The sequence below is a fragment of the Scyliorhinus torazame genome, chromosome 4 (genome assembly GCF_047496885.1).
Source record: "Scyliorhinus torazame isolate Kashiwa2021f chromosome 4, sScyTor2.1, whole genome shotgun sequence".
Taxonomy (NCBI): Eukaryota; Metazoa; Chordata; class Chondrichthyes; order Carcharhiniformes; family Scyliorhinidae; genus Scyliorhinus; species Scyliorhinus torazame.
In genome coordinates, this window is record NC_092710.1 from 334,989,169 (window position 1) to 335,009,486 (window position 20,318).

The 20,318-nt window shown below is 43.2% G+C and overlaps 1 protein-coding gene across 9 annotated transcripts in view; it reads right to left on the reverse strand.

The window, feature by feature from the left end:
* The window catches only part of LOC140411160 (serine/threonine-protein kinase MRCK alpha-like), a 900,765-nt gene that overhangs the window by 219,970 nt on the left and 660,477 nt on the right, over window positions 1–20,318 (reverse strand). For all 9 annotated transcript variants that reach the window (XM_072500231.1, XM_072500235.1, XM_072500230.1 and 6 more), the window contains 2 exons: window positions 14,337–14,428; window positions 11,632–11,708 (listed from right to left, as the gene is read on the reverse strand). In XM_072500231.1, coding sequence (XP_072356332.1) covers window positions 11,632–11,708; window positions 14,337–14,428 — 169 coding nt within the window. The remainder of the gene's footprint in view (window positions 1–11,631; window positions 11,709–14,336; window positions 14,429–20,318) is intronic.

A 20,318-nucleotide genomic window follows, 5' to 3' on the forward strand; every position in this document is an offset into this window, starting at 1 on the left:
TAAACCAGGCAGCTAGATTCTGATTGGTCAAGGCATTGCCCAAGATATGTAGGGCGCGGTACCAAAGGCAGATGGATCGTGCCAAATAGATGCCCCAGACTTTGTTCACAAGGGACAAGGTACAGACTGTATCCAACCATCAAGTACTTACAAAACTCAAACCAGTTTCCAACAATAGACGTGATCTGTGATCGGAAAGCATTTTCACCCAGAGGGTGGTGGGAATCTGGAACTCACTGCCTGAAAAGGTGGTAGAGGCGGGAATCCTCACAACACTTAAGAAGTATTTAGATGAGCTCTTGAAACGCCATAGCATACAAGGCTGTGGACCACATGCTGGAAACTAGGATTAGACTAAATAGGTAGGGTAGCACAGTGGTTAGCACTGTTGCTTCACAGCGCCAGGGTCCCGGGTTCGATTCCCGGCTTGAGTCACTGTCTGTGCGGAGTCTGCACGTTCTCCCCGTGGGTTTCCTCCGGGTGCTCCAGTTTCCTCCCACAAGTCCCGAAAGATGTGCTGTTAGGTAATTTGGACTCTGAATTCTCCTTTAGTGTATACGAACAGGTGCCGGTGTGTGGCGACTCGGGGATTTTTACAGTAATTTCACTGCAGTGTTAATGTAAGCCGACTTGTGACAATTATAAAGATTACGATTATGAGGTGCTTGATAGACGGCGCAGACACAATGGGCTGGAGAGCCTCTTTCCCAGCTGTAAACTCTCTGAATAATTTATGGCAGTTAACTGTCAGTCACCACTAACATATATATTCTCCATGGCAACATTTCTACCAAAATTCACTTGGCAAACAAGCAGCACTCTCTTCTTACACTATAAGATAGTTCTTTTCCCTGAGATTAGTATTGTAGTGAGTGCCCTGATGAAGGAAAGATGAAAAGCTTTGACAAAATGTCATTATTCAGCAGTACTCAAATTCTCTACTACCCAAGAACTATTTGAACAAATTTCTCAGTTCTAAATGATCGTCACCTTGCCCTGTTCTAGATTTCCCAGCCAGTCAACCGCTGCCTCCAATGCAAGTATATCCTTGCATAAATATATAGACCAAAACCACACATTCTCTTCCAGATGTGATCTCACCAAAGGCCTGTACAATTGTTGCAAATCCTTCTTTATTCTTGTCCCCTTGCAATAGTGGCTAAAATGCCATTTGCCATCCCAATTGTTTGTTGTACCTGTAAGCTAACTTTGTGTTTTTTTGTACGAGTACATCCAAGCTCCTCTGAAGATCAGCAGTTACAAATTTTGCCCCTTTTAAAAAATTTAAAATGTTCAATTCTGACAGTGGAAGTGAATAAACTCATACTTGCTCTATTATAACTCATTTTCCACCTTGCTGCCCACTCACTTATCGAGGTCTCTTTACAGCCTCTCTGTACTCTCCTCTTAGCTTTGTATTGTCAACATACTTAGGTACTTTATTCTCTGCCTCTTCATCGAAGTCATTAACATAGATTGAGGCCCCAGAACTGATCATTGTGGCACTCCACTAGTTACAGTATGCCAGTTTAAAAATGTTCCATTCATCCCTAATCTTTGCTACTTTTCTGTTAACCAATTCCCTATCCATGCTAACAAATTACTCCAACTCTTCGAGGCACGAGAGTATTCTCCGCTGTTCCATAAAATCATGACTGGTCTGCATTCAAAAGCAACTCATCCTCCCCAACAGTTTGGTTTTTGATATGCTGAGTTTAGGGAGGCATTCTTCCCAACAAGATGGAGTGGAGCTTAGGTGCCACTGGAATAGTAAGAAGTCATACAACACCAGGTTAAAGTCCGACAGGTTTATTTGGAATCACTAGCTTTCGGAACACAGCTCCTTCATCTGAAGTCACCTGATGAAGGAGCTGTGCTCCAAAAGCTAGTGATTCCAAACAAACCTGTTGGACTTTAACCTGGTGTTGTAAGACTTCTTACTGTGCTCACCCCAGTCCAACGCCGACATCTCCACATCATGGCCACTGGAACAAGAAGTGATTCTTGTGGGTCAGCACTAAGCAAATACATATTACAAGCTGATCAAGTCACTGCCTTGCCGCACCCTTCTAATAGTTACAACCCTTAACTTATTCATATCAATAACATTACTTTCTTCAATCTAATTAACCCAGAAATATTGCCAATAGAGGTTCACAGTGCACAGTGTGCAGAACTGGGTGAAAAATTAACTACTGATGTTATCTCACCCAGCATCTTGCAATTGGGAAATCAAGGATCAATTCATCATGCTTTTATGAGTTTAGCATTTAAGGAGGACAAAGCTATCCAAGGAAAACACATATACTGTACAAAAGCAAATTACTGCAGAAGTTTGGGGATCTGAAATAAAAACAGAAATACTCAGCAGTTCAGAAAGCGTCTGTAGGAAGAGAAACAATCAGGTCAATGACCTTGCAGTACAATTCTGCACAACTGCTCATTAATAGTGCCATCAGCACATCAAAACCAGTTGCTTTATTCTGTCAACTAGAGTTCATTAATATGCATCAAAACACAGTACTACAAAAGGTAAACCTAAAATACTACAGGATGGGCCACACTCACAGGGACCTAAAAAATAAAATACGGTCAATGCACACTTTGGGTTTAAATTTATATGCAATGTTACATTGTTTGAGATTGTTCGTCTGTGTTATAATAATTTGCCTAAAGGTTCAAAGACTGGACTAGAGCATTGAATCATGAAATGGTTACACCACAGGAGGCTGCTATTTGGCCTATCATATCTGTGCTGGCCCCATAAAAGAGCAGTTGACCTGGTGCCACACCCCTGCCTTTTCTCATTGAACAGCAGAGCAGATTCAATGGGCCGATGGCATACTTCTGCTCCTATGTCTTATGGTTTCCCCTGCAACCCTACACAATTTTCCTTTTCAGATAATGATGCAATTTTGGTTTGAATGCTTCAATTGAACCTGCTTCCCCAATCTTAGGCAGTGCAATCCAGATCTCAACAACTTGCTCCATGAAGTTTTTCCTCATGTCACCATTGCTCCTCCTTTGCCAATTACCTTAAATCTGTGCTCTCCGGTTCCAAATACATCCAGCACTGGGAACAGTTCATCTCTGTCTACGCTGTCCAGACCCTTCATGAATTTGAATATCTCTATCAAATCACCTCTCAACCCTCTCTTCTCCAAGGAGAACAGTCCCAACTTCTCCAATCTATCTACGTCACTGAAGTTCCTCAGCCCTCGAACCATACTTGTGAATCTTTCCTGCACCCTCTCTACCTTCACACCACTCCTCAAGTGTGGTGCCCAGAACTGGAGGCAATAGTCCAGTTGACACCGAACCAGTGTTTTATACAGGTTTAACAAGTCAGGGATGATCTGCTGTTGACCTGGCTTGTCCCTTTAGGCCCCTGTCGCTAGTATTCCATTAAAAAAAAAATTCCAATTAAGGGGCAATTTAGCATGGCCAAACCACTACCTTGCACATCTTTGAATCGTGAGGGTGAGACAGTCACGGGGAGAATATGCAAACACCACACGGACAGTGACCCGAGGCCGGGATCAAACCAGGGTCTTCAGCACCGTGAGGCAGCAGTGCTAACCACTGTGCCACCTGTCGCCAGTATTCCAGATTATTGTGGCTGCATGCAAAGTGTGGAAGATACTTTTTAGCTGTAAATTTTAAGCACTGAGTCAACGATTGTTAAAGATAGAAACTCAGGAGCTACATGTGCCGTAGTCCTTAAAATATCATGTATAGCTAAGATTGTTGGGGTTATCTGTCTAGCTTCAGTAAATGTGCAATTGATTCTGTATCAATGAAAATGTTGATCTTAAATTTGTAACTGCATGGGGAAAAGAACCACTCCCAGGTTCTACTGTTTTTCAATTATTTTTCCTCTGAATATTATCTGTGTTTGTAGAATGTGATCCGTGATTTTTAAACTTGATCTTCAAATATGGCTGGATTTATTGTCCATCCCCATGTGATATGGTACGAATTAAGTAATGGCATGATGGGAAAACTGGTCAATGGGAAGACTGGTCAAACTGTTTGATACAATGTAAGAACGGCTGAAACTCCTCATTCCAACTCACCAGGCCCATGTGAAAAATGCTCACAGTTCACCAGACCACTGTAAGAAATGCTGCCCTAACCATTTCAGACTGTAAGACTGATAAGGCCAACTCTGCATAACTTGACGTCTGAAAAGATCAGCGAAGGTCGAACCATTCCAAAACACCGGACCTCGGCAACTCCTGATAAAACTAACTCGTCATAACCCAGGGCCGTAGGAATTAAACAAGATAAGTTCAGGAAGAAATAATTCTATTCCGACCTTTCAATGTTCCCTCCAAAGACAAGATAATGGTATGAGTGATGTGACCAAAAAAGGTCTGTTCTATGCTTCCGTTTGTATTTCCGATCAATTTCCTGACTATACTGTTGTCACACAACCTTGAAAATGATAATGCATAAATATTGAGCTAATTCTCTGCGAAAGCGTGGAACTTGCGAAAGACTCAGCAGTTTTGTTGACTTCTCTCCGACTCCAAGTTTCAGCCAGACCTGCATGCAGTCGTTTTGAAAATAAAGTTTGTTATTCTGTCTTAATGAGTGTATTGAATCTTTCTACTACAGAAGCGGGAAAATATTGATTTTAGCATTTGGCGCAAGCGAGCAGTTACCAATATCCTGAGTGAATTCCGTGGGGGACTCAAGAAGTGATCGAGCCAGACCCGGAGGAAAGAGACGGACGCCGGCACAAGGTAAGATTAACCTTGGTCTCTCTCTCTCTCGGATTGGTGGTTCGACCCCTCATTCCTGACAGAAGTAACTAAACAGGTGACAGTGCTCGAATCTAAATTGTACTGTTAGTAGAATACTTAGGGTCAGGGACCCCAATTGTGGTTAGCCTTTGGTCAGGGACCTCTTGTTATACAGGCTTAAGTTTGGGTCAGGGACCCTGCAATTTGATTTGGTACCAGGAATTTAAACATTTTTTGGGGGGGGCATAAGGAGGAGTCTGGACTTGGGACGGTGGAATTGTAGGGCGGGTAGTGCAGGATGAGGGTGGGGTCCAGGGGTCAAATCCTCCTCCTCTTCCGTATCGCCTGAATAGGGAAACATCGGCATGCCAGAGCAACTGGGAGGATCCTCCTTTCGTTTCATCTGATGGGCTAGCCCTTCCTGCCTATTAGCTGGAGATTTTTTATTTTTGCCTTGTTGTTTATGCTTTCTATCCCAAAGTTCACATTGCAATTTTAAAGTCTCCCAATTTTTTGCTTTACCATCCACACAATCATCAATCCCTTTTCTACGTGCGTTATCTCTCCAACTCATTAATAGTGTGTGTTCGTGGCGGTTAGTGGATTGTTTCTTCCACTCTGAAATTAAAAATTTCCATTTGAAGCCGGCGTTTTTCTGCCAAATAATTTCCTCAGCCGAAATGCAATTATCGTAGTTCCAAGTGCCCCCTAGTGGCCAAATATCATTACCCAATTTATTGTTCAGCGCTGCAGATAATCTCCGGAAATTACGTTCTTGAGAAGGGTTTTCGGAGCACATAAAAATAATGGGGAATTGCCTCCGGTTTTGTCTAAACTCTGTCCCATAATGTCAGTAAAATGTGCCCCTGGCAACAAAAAATGATCAAAAAAAAAATCCCTGGTACCAAATCAAATTGCAGGGTCCCTGGCCCAAACTTAAGCCTGTATAACAAGAGGTTCCTGACCTAAGGCTAACCACAATTGGGGTCCCTGACCCGGAGTACTCCACTAACAATACAATTTAGATTCGAGCACCGTCACCTGTTTAGTTACTCCCATCAGGGATGAGGGGTCGAACCACCAATCCGAGAGAGAGAAAGACCAAGGTTAATCTTACCTTGTACCGGCGTCCTACTCTTTCCTCCGGGTTTGGCTCGATCACTTCTTCAGTCCCCCACGGAATTCACTCAGGATATTGGTAATTGCTCGCTTGCGCCAAATGCTAAAGTCAATATTTTCCCACTTCTGTAGTAGAAAGGTTCAACACACTCGTTAAGACAGAATAACAACATTTATTTTCAAAACAACTGCATGCAGTATTGACTGAAACTTGAAGTCAGAGAGCAGTCAACAAAACTGCTGAGTCTTTCGCAAGTTCCGCGCTTTCGCAGAGAATTAGCTCAATATTTATACATGATCATTTTCAAGATTGTGACACAACAGTATAGTCAGGAATTTGATCGGAAATACAAATGGAAGCATAGAACAGACCTTTTTTGGTCACATCACTCATACCATTATCTTGTCCTTGGAGGGAACATTGAAAGGTCGGAATAGAATTATTTCTTCCTGAACTTATCTTGTTTAATTCCTATGGCCCTGGGTTATGACGAGTTAGTTTTATCAGGAGTTGCCGAGGTCCGGTGTTTTGGAATGGCTCGACCTTCGCTGATCTTTTCAGACTTCAGGTTATGCAGAGTTGACCTTATCAGTCTTACAATCTGAAATGGTTAGGGCAGCATTTCTTACAGGGGTCTGGTGAACTGTGAGCTTTCTTCACATGCGCCTGGTGAGCTGGAATGAGGAGTTTCAGCCGTTCTTACATTGTATCAAACAGTTTGACCAGTCTTCCCATTGACCAGTTTTCCCATCATGCCATTACTTAATTCGTACCATATCACACCCAGTTGCTCTGAGAATGGTTAGGTCACTTTATATCTGACTGTCCTCTGAAATAACCTAACAAGCCACTCATGTCATCTCCCTGCAAAACAGATATACCGCTTTTGATACCGTTGAGGGAGATGGCTCACCAGGGGAAGGCAGCAGCAGCCAGGTTCATGGCACCATGGCTGGCTCTGCTGCGCAGCTGGGCAGGAAGAAGAATGGCAGGGCTATAGTGATAGGGGACTCAAGTGTAAGGGGAATAGAAAGGCGGTTCTGCAGACGCAATCGAGACTCCAGGATGGTATGTTGCCTCCCTGGTGCAAGGGTCAAGGATGTCTCGGAGTGGTTGCAGGGCATTCTGGGGGGGGGGGGGGGGGGGAGGAGAGGGTGAACAGCCAGCTGTCGTGGTGCACATAGGCACCAACGATATAGGTGAAAAACGGGACGATGTCCTACAAGCTGAATTTAGGGAGTTAGGAGTTAAACTAAAAAGTAGGACCTCAAAGGTAGTAATCTCAGGATTGCTACCAGCGCCACGAGCTAGTCAGAGTAGGAATGTCAGGATAGATAGAATGAATGCGTAGCTCGAGAGATGGTGCAAGAGGGAGGGATTCAAATTCCTGGGACATTGGAACCGGTTCTGGGGGAGGTGGGACCAGTACAAACCGGACGGTCTGCACCTGTGCAGGACTGGAACCGATGTCCATGGGGGGGGTGTTTGCTAGAGCTGCTGGGGAGAGTTTAAACTAATGTGGCAGGGGGATGGGAACCGATGCAGGAAGTTGAAAGGTAGTAAAACAGGGACAGAAACAAAAGGCAGTAAGGGGGAAAGTGTAAGGCAGAGAAGCCATAGTCAAAAATCAAAAAGGACGACAGTACAAGGTACAGTGACTGAGGGGAGCTCAGTGAATAGGACCAGGAATACTAAAAGGAATAAAACGGGAAGTGAAAACATTAATGGTAAGCGACGCAGCAGGTTGTTACATGAAGATATGGGTTCAACGACAAGGAAAATTAGGAGAAAGGTTAAGAGGAAATGTAACTTAGGAGAGGTTACTGATCGAGGTGTTAAGATTCAGAACAGAGGTAAAAAGCCAACATAAGTGTGCTTCACCTGAGTGCTCGTAGTATTCGGAATAAGGTAAATGAGTTGATGGTGCAAATCATTGTGAATGACTATGATTTAGTGGCCATTACTGAAACATGGTTAAAGAATGGTCACGACTGGGAGTTAAATATCCGAGGGTATCAAACTATTCGGAAGGAGAGAGTGGATGGTAAGGGAGGTGGTGTAGCTCTGTTATTTAAGGATGACATCCTGGCAACAGTAAGGGATGACATCGGTGCTATGGAGGATAAGGTTGAATCCATTTGGGTGGAAATCAGGAATAGTAAGGCGAAAAAGTCACTGATAGGAGTAGTCTATAGGCCACCAAATAGTAACATTATGGTGGGGCAGGCAATAAACAAAGAAATAACTGATGCATGTAGAAATGGTACAGCAGTTATCATGGGGGATTTTAATCTACATGTCGATTGGTTTAACCAGGTCGGTCAAGGCAGCCTTGAGGAGGAGTTTATAGAATGTATCCGCGATAGTTTCCTAGAACAGTATGTAATGGAACCTACGAGGGAACAAGCGGTCCTAGATCTGGTCCTGTGTAATGAGACAGGATTGATTCAGGATCTCATAGTTAGGGATCCTCTCGGAAGGAGCGATCACAATATGGTGGAATTTAAAATACAGATGGAGGGTGAGAAGGTAAAATCAAGCACTAGTGTTTTGTGCTTAAACAAAGGAGATTACAATGGGATGAGCGAAGAACTAGCTAAGGTAGACTGGGAGCAAAGACTTTATGGTGAAACAGTTGAGGACCAGTGGAGAACCTTCCAAGTGATTTTTCACAGTGCTCAGCAAAGGTTTATACCAACAAAAAGGAAGGACGGTAAAAAGAGGGGAAATCGACCATGGATATCGAAGGAAATAAGGGAGAGTATCAAATTGAAGGAAAAAACATACAAAGTAGCAAAGATCAGTGGGAGACTAGAGGACTGGGAAATCTTTAGGGGGCAACAGAAAGCTACTAAAAAAGCTATAAAGAAGAGTAAGATAGATTATGAGAGTAAACTTGCTCAGAATATAAAAACAGATAGTAAAAGTTTCTACAAATATATAAAACAGAAAAGAGTGGCTAAGGTAAATATTGGTCCTTTAGAGGATGAGAAGGGAGATTTAATAATGGGAGATGAGGAAATGGCTGAGGAACTGAACAGGTTTTTTGGGTCGGTCTTCACAGTGGAAGACACAAATAACGTGCCAGTGACTGATGGAAATGAGGCTATGACAGGTGAGGACCTTGAGAGGATTGTTATCACCAAGGAGGTAGTGATGGGCAAGCTAATGGGGCTAAAGGTAGACAAGTCTCCTGGACCTGATGGAATGCATCCCAGAGTGCTAAAAGAGATAGCTAGGGAAATTGCAAATGCACTAGTGATAATTTACCAAAATTAACTAGACTCTGGGGTGGTCCCGGCAGATTGGAACTTAGCAAATGTGACACCACTGTTTAAAAAAGGAGGCAGGCAGAAAGCGGGTAATTATAGGCCAGTGAGCTTAACTTCAGTAGTAGGGAAGATGCTGGAATCTATTATCAAGGAAGAAATAGCGAGGCATCTGGATGGAAATTGTCCCATTGGGCAGACGCAGCATGGGTTCATAAAGGGCAGGTCGTGCCTCACTAATTTAGTGGAATATTTTGAGGACATTAACAGTGCGGTAGATAACGGGGAGCCAATGGATGTGGTATATCTGGATTTCCAGAAAGACTTTGACAAGGTGCCACACAAAAGGTTACTGCATAAGATAAAGATGCATGGCATTAAGGGGAAAGTAGTAACATGGATAGAGCATTGGTTAATTAATAGAAAGCAAAGAGTGGGGATTAATGGGTGTTTCTCTGGTTGGCAATCAGTAGCTAGTGGTGTCCCTCAGGGATCAGTGTTGGGCCCACAACTGTTCACAATTTACATAGATGATTTGGAGTTGGGGACCAAGGGCAATGTGTCCAAGTTTGCAGACGACACTAAGATAAGTGGTAAAGCAAAAAGTGCAGAGGATACTGGAAGTCTGCAGAGGGATTTGGATAGGCTAAGTGAATGGGCTAGGGTCTGGCAGATGGAATACAATGTTGACAAATGCGAGATTATCCATTTTGGTAGGAGTAACAGCAAAAGGGATTATTTAAATGATAAAATATTAAAACATGCTGCTGTGCAGAGAGACCTGGGTGTGCTAGTGCATGAGTCGCAAAAAGTTGGTTTACAGGTGCAACAGGTGATTAAGAAGGCAAATGGAATGTTGTCCTTCATTGCTAGAGGGATGGAGTTTAAGACTAGGGAGGTTATGCTGCAATTGTATAAGGTGTTAGTGAGGTCACACCTGGAGTATTGTGTTCAGTTTTGGTCTCCTTACTTGAGAAAGGACGTACTGGCACTAGAGGGTGTGCAGAGGAGATTCACTAGGTTAATCCCAGAACTGAAGGGGTTGGATTACGAGGAGAGGTTGAGTAGACTGGGACTGTACTCGTTGGAATTTAGAAGGATGAGGGGGGATCTTATAGAAACATACAAGATTATGAAGGGAATAGATAGGATAGATGCGGGCAGGTTGTTTCCACTGGCGGGTGAAAGCAGAACTAGGGGGAACAGCCTCAAAATAAGGGGAAGTAGATTTAGGACTGAGTTTAGGAGGAACTTCTTCACCCAAAGGGTTGTGAATCTATGGAATTCCTTGCCCAGTGAAGCAGTAGAGGCTCCTTCATTAAATGCTTTTAAGATAAAGATAGATAGTTTTTTGAAGAATAAAGGGATTAAGGGTTATGGTGTTCGGGCCGGAAAGTGGAGCTGAGTCCACAAAAGATCACCCATGATCACATTGAATGGTGGAGCAGGCTCGAGGGGCCAGATGGCCTACTCCTGGTTCTTATGTGTAAAAATAATTATTTTAAATAGTTTTTATAATTATCTTTACAGGTGAGCGAGTTGATAGGCTATTCCACAGGGCACTCAGATGCAGCCATTAGTCATCACATGCAAATAGACTGGCTAAGGGTGGCGGGTTTCCTTTCTTGAACCAATTGGGTTATTACAACAGTCCGTGGGCATACATGAGCATTTTATCTGCAGCAGCAGTCCACAATTATCAGATTTATTTAATTAAATTTCAGAACATTCCATTGGGAACTTCAATAGCACAATCACTACACTACCATATCTATTGCCTAGGCCACAGGTTACCCTACGATTGTCAAGAACAAAGTTAGGTGGTGAGAATTGAATTATTGCGATTTGAGCAAGGCAAATGCTGACAGTCCTGCTTTCTGAAACCATCTCCCATCTTCATAAGTCCCCTTATCATTCCCCAAAACTGCTTGCTTCTAGCTGGGAGGTGAGCTCCAGTTCTGTATATGCCGGTGTTTCCATATTGAAGACTAATTTTGAAATGTTAAGTATAGATTTGGAAATGACATTTGTGGATTTCTGTGTATTGACTGTATTTTCCAGACAGGGTTTTTTTGTTTTGTGTGAACCAATGAGTTGTCTCTCAGCTAGGAGTACAGCTCATCGGTTGAAAGCTTTTGAACTTACATCATTCCAAAAGTCTACCAATGAAGAAGAAGAAGAAGACAGAGAATCCTAGTCCCAATTGTACAACAGTAGCAGAATTCAGTGTGGATGGAGGGCAGGGCATGGTGGAAGGAAGAAATTAAATTAAAATTGATGAGAAACTCCTTTAGAGCTAACTCACTAATGATGTCACTCACTCATTCAGCCACACACCAAAAGCAATTGAACTGAGTAAAGGGTTAAAAAATCACCTAAGCAAATAAACAGATTAGATCAGGGGGGGGGGGGGGGGAGAAGGGGGGGATTGTGGCGAAGAGGGAAATGGAATTTTACAAACATATTAAATGCTTGTATAATTTAATTTACTCACTTCGAATTGATCCAGAGGCGAGGCAGGTGTATTCAAAAATGCCAAGAAAGAATTCTGTGAATCTTGGTGCTTTACGCCTAGAAAAACAGCAGCAAGTTTTTTTTACTTCAAATAAATATTGAGCATATGCTTTTGCCGGGGGATCATTCCACCTGAACAAGAGGGCCACAGGAGCGAACACCACATGCTAGAGCGATGTCTTTACACTTAAACCTCAGCTCCTGCGATTTATCACCATTCCACAAGAAAGACATTTAAAAATACCAATAAAACAATAAAATTTAAAACCAAATTGCAATATTTCAAAATAGAATAGACGCTTGGACCATTTTGTGAATGGACAATAGTAATTTCTGCAAACCATTCTTCCAAGATTGTTGTCTATTTGAGTTAGATTGTGATCAAAAGGTCTTCATAAAACTTATGCAACCTGACACACCCACTCGACACAACTAAACCAAGCAAGGGGAATACTTATGGTTTAAAAGACAATATTACAAAGCGAATGAAAGATTCCAGTTCACTAAATGTGTCACCTTAACGCATAATGGAACAAAACCAAAGAATAAGAGGTGCAAAATTGAGAAGAAACATTCAAATTTCATTCGGATCAAACAGGTTCTTGTGCCAAGTACTGTAGCAGCCTGTTGCAAAGCCAAGTTCTAATAATTGTTCTACTTTTAAAAATTCAATTCATGGGATGTGAGCTTCGCTGGCTAGGCCAGCATTTATTGCTCATCCTTAATTGCCCTTCAGATGGCGGTGAGCCGCCTTTGTGAACCGCTGCAGTTCGTGTGGCATAGATACATAGAGCGGGAATTCCAGGATTTTGACCTCATGATGAAAGAGGGGACAGCGATATAGTTGCAAGTCAGGATGGTGAGTGACTTGGAGAACCTCCATGTGGTGGGGTTCCCATGTGTCTGTTGCTCTTGTCCTTCTAGAGGGTACTGGCCATGGGTTTGGAAGGTTCTGTCTAAGGAGCCTTGGTGAGTTCTTTTAGTGCATCTTGTAGATGTTACGCACGGCTACCACTGTATGTTGGTGGTGGGAAGTTTGAATGTTTGTGTAAGGGGTGCCAATGAAGCGGGCTGCTCTTGGGTGTTGTTGGAGCTGCACTCATCCAGGCAAATGGAGAGTATTACATCACACTACTGGCTTGTGCCTTGTAGACGGTGAACACGCTGTGGGGAGTCAGGAGGTGAGTTACTTGCTGCAGTACTTGCACATTAACCATCATAAAAATGGAAAATTACTAAGCCTAGGATTCAATTTATTTGCATGTATTTTTAAGAATTGTCACTTCAGCCATCACCAATTCCAGTTACCAGCTCACCATGTGACCCTTAACTATCACCAATTCCAGTTAGCAGCTCACCATGTGACCATTAACCATCACCAATTCCAGTAACCAGCTCACCATGTGACCATTAACCATCACCAATTCCAGTTACCAGCTCACCATGTGACCATTAACCATCACCAATTCCAGTTAGCAGCTCACCTTGTGACCATTAACCATCACCAATTCCAGTTACCAGCTCACCATGTGACCCTTAACCATCACCAATTCCAGTTACCAGCTCACCATGTGACCCTTAACCATCACCAATTCCAGTTAGCAGCTCACCTTGTGACCCTTAACCATCACCAATTCCAGTTAGCAGCTCACCATGTGACCATTAACCATTACCAATTCCAGTTAGCAGCTCACCATGTGACCCTTAACCATCACCAATTCCAGTTAGCAGCTCACCTTGTGACCATTAACCATCACCAATTCCAGTTACCAGCTCACCATGTGACCCTTAACCATCACCAATTCCAGTTAGCAGCTCACCTTGTGACCATTAACCATCACCAATTCCAGTTAGCAGCTCACCATGTGACCCTTAACCATCACCAATTCCAGTTAGCAGCTCACCATGTGACCATTAACCATCACCAATTCCAGTTAGCAGCTCACCATGTGACCATTAACCATCACCAATTCCAGTTAGCAGCTCACCATGTGACCATTAACCATCACCAATTCCAGTTACCAGCTCACCATGTGACCCTTAACCATCACCAATTCTAGTTAGCAACTCACCATGTGCCCCTTAACCATCACCAATTCCAGTTACCAGCTCACCATGTGACCCTTAACCATCACCAATTCCAGTTACCAGCTCACCATGTGACCATTAACCATCACCAATTCCAGTTACCAGCTCACCATGCGACCCTTAACCATCACCAATTCCAGTTAGCAGCTCACCTTGTGACATTAACCATCACCAATTCCAGTTACCAGCTCACCATGTGACCCTTAACCATCACCAATTCCAGTTAGCAGCTCACCATGCAACCCTTAACCATCACCAATTCCAGTTACCAGCTCACCATGTGACCCTTAACCATCACCAATTCCAGTTACCAGCTCACCATGCGACCCTAAACCATCACCAATTCCAGTTAGCAGCTCAACAGGTGACCCTTAACCATCACCAAGAATTAGCTCAGTACGAGACTCTGGACCTATTTTTTAATCATACAATAGAGGATTATAGTGTATCCAGAATCTAGACTACCCCCGTTGCACCATTGTTTAATTTATATAACGTGACAAAAGAATTGCAGATATTAAGTATCTCCAAGAAGCATGATGAAAGCATATTGAAGCACGAGTAAGATCTGTAGACAACTGCCCTGTGTGCCCATACCCTTTTCTGTTTTCATTTCCTCCATGTCCTTCTTGAGTTTTTCAATCTCAGTCAGTAGCTCCAGGTTCCGCTTCTCACCGTCTTGCAATTTGCTGGAACAAGAGCAAAGCAACCTTTGAGAAAAAGGACCAGGTAAACCGCTAAATGGAGCGAGTTCAGCCAAACAATCCCATCCTTCAGTATGGACATTAGAAGAATCCGGGGCAGGAAAAGGTCATTCAAACCCAAGGGGACTTGCACCTCCAGTGTTGAATTCTCCCAACTTCACATAAATCTACTCCTTGACCGAGTCCAACATCCTTGCCCCCTTTTTCTCACCTGGAAAACTGCACGAAACAGTTACCTTTCTGATACCGGCTTAAAAATTCTGTTTTTATATCCAAGGGTATCAAATTATTCGGAAGGACCGAGTGGATGGTAAGGGAGGTGTAGCTCTGTTATTTAAGAATGACATCTGGGCAGCAGTGAGAGATGACATCGGTGCTATGGAGGATAAGGTTGAATCCATTTGGGTAGAAATCAGGAATAGTAAGGCAGAAAAGTCATTGATAGGAGTAGTCTGTAGGCCACCAAATAGTAACATTACGGTGGGGCGTGCAATAAACAAAGAAATAACTGATGCATGTAGAAATGGTACAGCAGTTATCATGGGAGATTTTAATCTAAATGTCGATCGGTTTAACCAGGTCGGTCAAGGCAGCCTTGAGGAGGAGTTTATAGAATGTATCCGCGATAGTTTTCTGGAACAGTATATAATGGAATTTACGAGGGAACAAGCGGTCCTAGATCTGGTCCTGTGTAATGAGACAGGATTGATTCAGGATCTCATAGTTAGGGATCCTCTCGGAAGGAGCGATCACAATATGGTGGAATTTAAAATACAGATGGAGGGTGAAGGTAAAATCAAACACTCGTGTTTTGTGCTTAAACAAAGGAGATTACAATGGGATGAGAGAAGAGCTGGCTAAGGTAGACTGAGAGCAAATACTTTATGGTGAAACAGTTGAGGAACAGGGCAGCATGGTAGCATTGTGGTTAGCACAATTGTTTCACAGCTCCAGGGTCCCAGGTTCGATTCCGGCTTGGGTCACTGTCCGTGCGGAGTCTGCACATCCTCCCCGTGTGTGCGTGGGTTTCCTCCGGGTGCTCCGGTTTCCTCCCACAGTCCAAAGATGTGCAGGTTAGGTGGATTGACCATGATAAATTGCCCTTAGTGGTGGGTGGGGTTACTGGGTTATGGGGATAGGGTGGAGGTGTTGACGTTGGGTAGGGTGCCCTTTCCAAGAGCCGGTGCAGACTCGATGGGCCGAATGACTTCCTTCTGCACTGTAAATGCTATGATAATCTATGAAACAGTGGAGAACCTTCCAAGCGAATTTTCAGTGCTCAGCAAAGGTTTATACCAACAAAAAGGAAGGACGGTAGAAAGAGGGAAAATCGACCGTGGATATCTAAGGAAATAAGGTAGAGTATTAAATTGAAGGAAAAAGCATACAAAGTGGCAAAGATTAGTGGGAGACTAGAGGATTGGGAAATCTTTAGGGGGCACCAGAAAGCTACAAAAAAAGCTATAAAGAAGAGTAAGGTAGATTATGAGAGTAAACTTGCTCAGAATATAAAAACAGATAGTAAAAGTTTCTACAAATACATAAAACAAAAAAGTGTGGTAAATATTGGTGCTTCGAGGATGAGAAGGGAGATTTAATAATGGGAGATGAGGAAACGGTTGAGGAACTGAACAGGTTTTTTGGGTCGGTCTTCACAGTGGAAGACACAAATAACATGCCAGTGACTGGTGGAAACGAGGCTATGACAGGTGAGGACTTTGAGACGATTGTTATCACTAAGGAGGTAGTGATGGGCAAGCTAATGGGGCTAAAGGTACACAAGTCTCCTGGCCCTGACGGAATGCATCCCAGAGTACTAAAAGAGATGGCTAGGGAAATTGTAAATGCACTCGTGATAATTTACCAAAATTCACTTGACTCTGGGGTGGTCCCGGCGGATTCGAAATTAGCAAACGTGACACCACTGTTTAAAAAAGGAGGTAGGCAGAAAGCGGGTAATTATAGGCCAGTTACCTTAACTTCAGTAGTCGGGAAGATGCTGGAATCCATCATCAAGGAAGAAATAGCGAGGCATCTGGATGGAAATTGTCCCATTGGACAGACGCAGCATTGATTCAGAAAGGGCAGGTCGTGCCTAACTAATTTAGTGGAATTTTTTGAGGACATTACCAGTGCAGTAGATAACGGGGAGCCAATGGATGTGGTATATCTGGATTTTCACTAAGCTTTTGACAAGGTGCCACACAAAAGGTTGTAGCATAAGATAACGATGCATGGCGTTAAGGGTAAAGTAGTAGCATGGATAGAGGATTGGTTAATTAATAGAAAGCAAAGAGTGGGGATTAATGAGTGTTTCTCTTGTTGGCAATCAGTAGCTAGTAGTGTCCCTCAGGGATCAGTGTTGGGCCCACAATAGTTCACAATTTACATAGATGATTTGGAGTTGGGGACCAAGCGCAATGTGTCCAGGTTTGCAGGCGACACTAAGATGAGTGGTAAAGCAAAAAGTGCAGAGGATACTGGAAGTCCGCGGAAGGATTTGGATAATTTAAGTGAATGGACTCGGGTCTGGCAGATGGAATATAATGTTGACAAATGTGAGGTTATCCATTTTGGTAGAAATAACAGCAAAAGGGATTATTATTTAAATGATAAAATATTAAAACATGCTGTTGTGCAGAGGGACCTGGGTGTCCTAGTGCAAGAGTCGCAAAAAGTTGGTTTACAGGTGCAACAGATGATTAAGAAGGCAAATGGAGTTTTGTCCTTCATTGCAAGAGGGATGGAGTTGAAGACTAGGGAGGTTATGCTGCAACTGTATAAGGTGTTAGTGAGGCCACACCTGGAGTAGTGTGCTCAGTTTTGGTCTCCTTAGCTGAGAAAGGACATACTGGCGCTGGAGGGTGTGCAGAGGAGATTCACTAGGTTAATCCCAGAGTTGAGGGGGTTAGATTACGAGGAGAGGTTGAGTAGACTGGGACTGTACTCGTTGGAATTTTGAAGGATGTGGGGGGGATCTTATAGAAACATATAAAATTATGAAGGGAATAGATCGGATAGATGCGGGAGGTTGTTTCCACTGGCGGGTGAAAGCAGAACTAGGGGGCATAACCTCAAAATAAGGGGAAGTAGATTTAGGACTGGGCTTAGGAGGAACTTCTTCACCCAAAGGGTTGTGAATCTATGGAATTCCTTGCCCAGTGAAGCAGTTGTGGCTCCTTCATTAAATATTTTTAAGATAAAGATAGATAGTTTTTTGAAGAATAAAGGAATAAAGGGTTGTGGTGTTTGGGCCGGAAAGTGGAGCTGAGTCCACAAAAGATCAGCCATGATCTCATTGAATGGCGGAGCAGGCTCGAGGGGCCAGATGGCCTATTCAATAGTTCAGATGCTCAATGGAGATTGGCCTAAGAGGACTTACTCCTGAGCTTCTGAATGGGTTGTCTCATGTCTCTGTGTCTGACTCTTCAAATCCCAAATCATTGGCCTATATCAGTTTGTCCGACCTCTTTAAACTTTTATTTTATTTTTCATTTAGTTCATATTAGCACATTCTTCTTTTTCCCTTCAAAGGAATATGTATGTTTACACCCAAAATCTCACTTCCCCAAATGCCTTCCTTTGCTCTCTTGCTCGTTTTATCCCGGAATCACTTTTTAAATTGACCCACTGCTAGTCTCCTTCACAGAATCACAACAATTAGCTATTCCCCAGTTCAGCACTTTTATCTTGATGATTTCCTACAGTGACACACGCCACATGCTCTACTTCATATTAGCAGATCTATAAACATTAGTTCTGCAGGACACTTTATCAAGCAAAGGTTTACTGATACTTTTATGGGTGGCACTGATTATGGGCGGCACAGTAGCGCAGTGGGTAGCACTGTTGCTTCGTAGCTCAAGGGCCCAGGTTCGATTTCCGGCTTGGGTCACTGTCTGTGCAGAGTCTGCACGTTCTCCTCGTGTAAAGGTATTCAAGGGGAAGTTTCATTCATACACAGGTCCCTTTCCAAGACATGCAGGAAATACATTTTGAAATATATTCTTAAACACCTGAAATAATTCTAGCTTTATTGTTTTAAATATAGTGCTTCCAGTAATTTCGGGATCAGTGTCCTTGCGGGAAGGTGTGCTAGTGTTATTGGGAGGGTTTAAATGAACTTGGCATGGGCCTGGGTTCCTGAGTGAACGCTCAGCAGGGATAGATGCACAGCCAAAATTAGTAGAGACATCAAGGGAGTCAGGAATGCATAGAACATCTAGACCAGTCACAAGGGAGTTTGGCAAAATTGGATGGTATTTATTTTAATGCAAGGAGTCTGACGAACAAGGCAGATGAATTGAGGGCACAAATTAAAATATAGGGGTACGATGTCATTGCTATCATTGAGACATGGTTTGAGAGAAGGGCAGGATTGGCAGCTCAATATTCCAGGATACAGAATCTCCAGGCGAGATAGGGCATGAGGTAAAAGAGGGGGTGCTGCAATTTTCATCAGGGAAACAATTACAGCAGTAAGGAGGGACGACATCTTAGAAGGCTCTTCAACCATGGTGGCACGGTAGCACTGTTACTTCAAAGCGCCGGAGTTCCAGGTTAGATTCCTGGTTTGGGTCACTGTCTGTGAGGAGTCTGCACATTCTCCATGTGTCTTCATTGGTTTCCTCCGGGTGCTCTGGTTTATTCCCACAAGTCCCAAAAGATGTGCTTGTTAGGTGAATTGCACATTCTGAATTCTACCTCCATGTACCCGAACAGGAGGCGTCTAGGGGCTTTTCACAGTAACCTCATTGTCGTGTTAATGTAAGCCTACTTGTGACAATAAAGATTATTATTAACTGAAGCCATATGGGTAGAATGTAAAAACCAAAAAGGAGCAATCACATTGCTGGGAGTGTTCTATAGGCCCCCTAACAGTCTAAGAGAAATAGAAAAGTAGATGTGTAGGCAAATTTCAGAGAAGTATAAAAGTAATACGGTAGTGGTGGTGGGGGATTTCAACTTTCCCCAATATTAACTGGGATAGGTATAGTGTGAAAGGTTTAGAGGGAGCAGAATTCTTAAAATGCATCCAGGACAACTTTTTAAACCCGTAAGTAGAAGGTCTTACAAGAGAGGGGGCGGTCCAGGACTTAATTTTCAGTAACAAAGCTGGGCAAGTGGTTGAAGTATCAGTGGGGGAGCATTTTGCAGACAGTGATCATAACTTGGTTAAATTCACGATTTTTATGGAAAAGGACAAGGATGTGCCTGAGATCACAGCATTAAACTGGGGGAAGGCAAATTGAATAAGATCAGATATGATTTGGCCAGAGTGGACTGGGTGCAGACAGTGTTAGTTAAATCCGTGACAGAAAATTGGGCCTCATTCAAAAAGGAAATAGGGAGAGTATAGGGCCAACATTTTCCAATCAATAAAAAGAGTGGGACCAACAAATCCATTCAACCCTGATATCGAGGGATATATAGCATTGGATCAGGAAAAAAGGGGAGGCCTATGGCACATATCGAGGGCTCAAACAGCAGAAGCCCGAGAGGCGTATAGAATGTGCAAGCGGGAACTTAAAAAGGAAATTAGGAGAGCAAAAAGGGGACATGAAAGGACACTGGCAGGTAAAATAAAGGAAACTCCTAAGTTGTTTTGCATGTACATTAAGGGTAAAAGGATATTAGGGAAAGAGTAAGGCCCATTAAGGACCAGAGTGGTAATTTGTGTGTGGAGCCGAAGAATGTAAGTAGGATTCCAGATGAATACTTTGTGTCCGTGTTCACCCGTGAGAGGGACGGTGTGGGTACAGAAATCAGGGAGAAGGACTGTAATAAAATTAAAGAGATTAACATAGACAGGAGAGGAGGTTCTTAGTGGTTGGCAGGTTTAAAAATGGAAAGGGCCAGATGAATTGTATCCCAG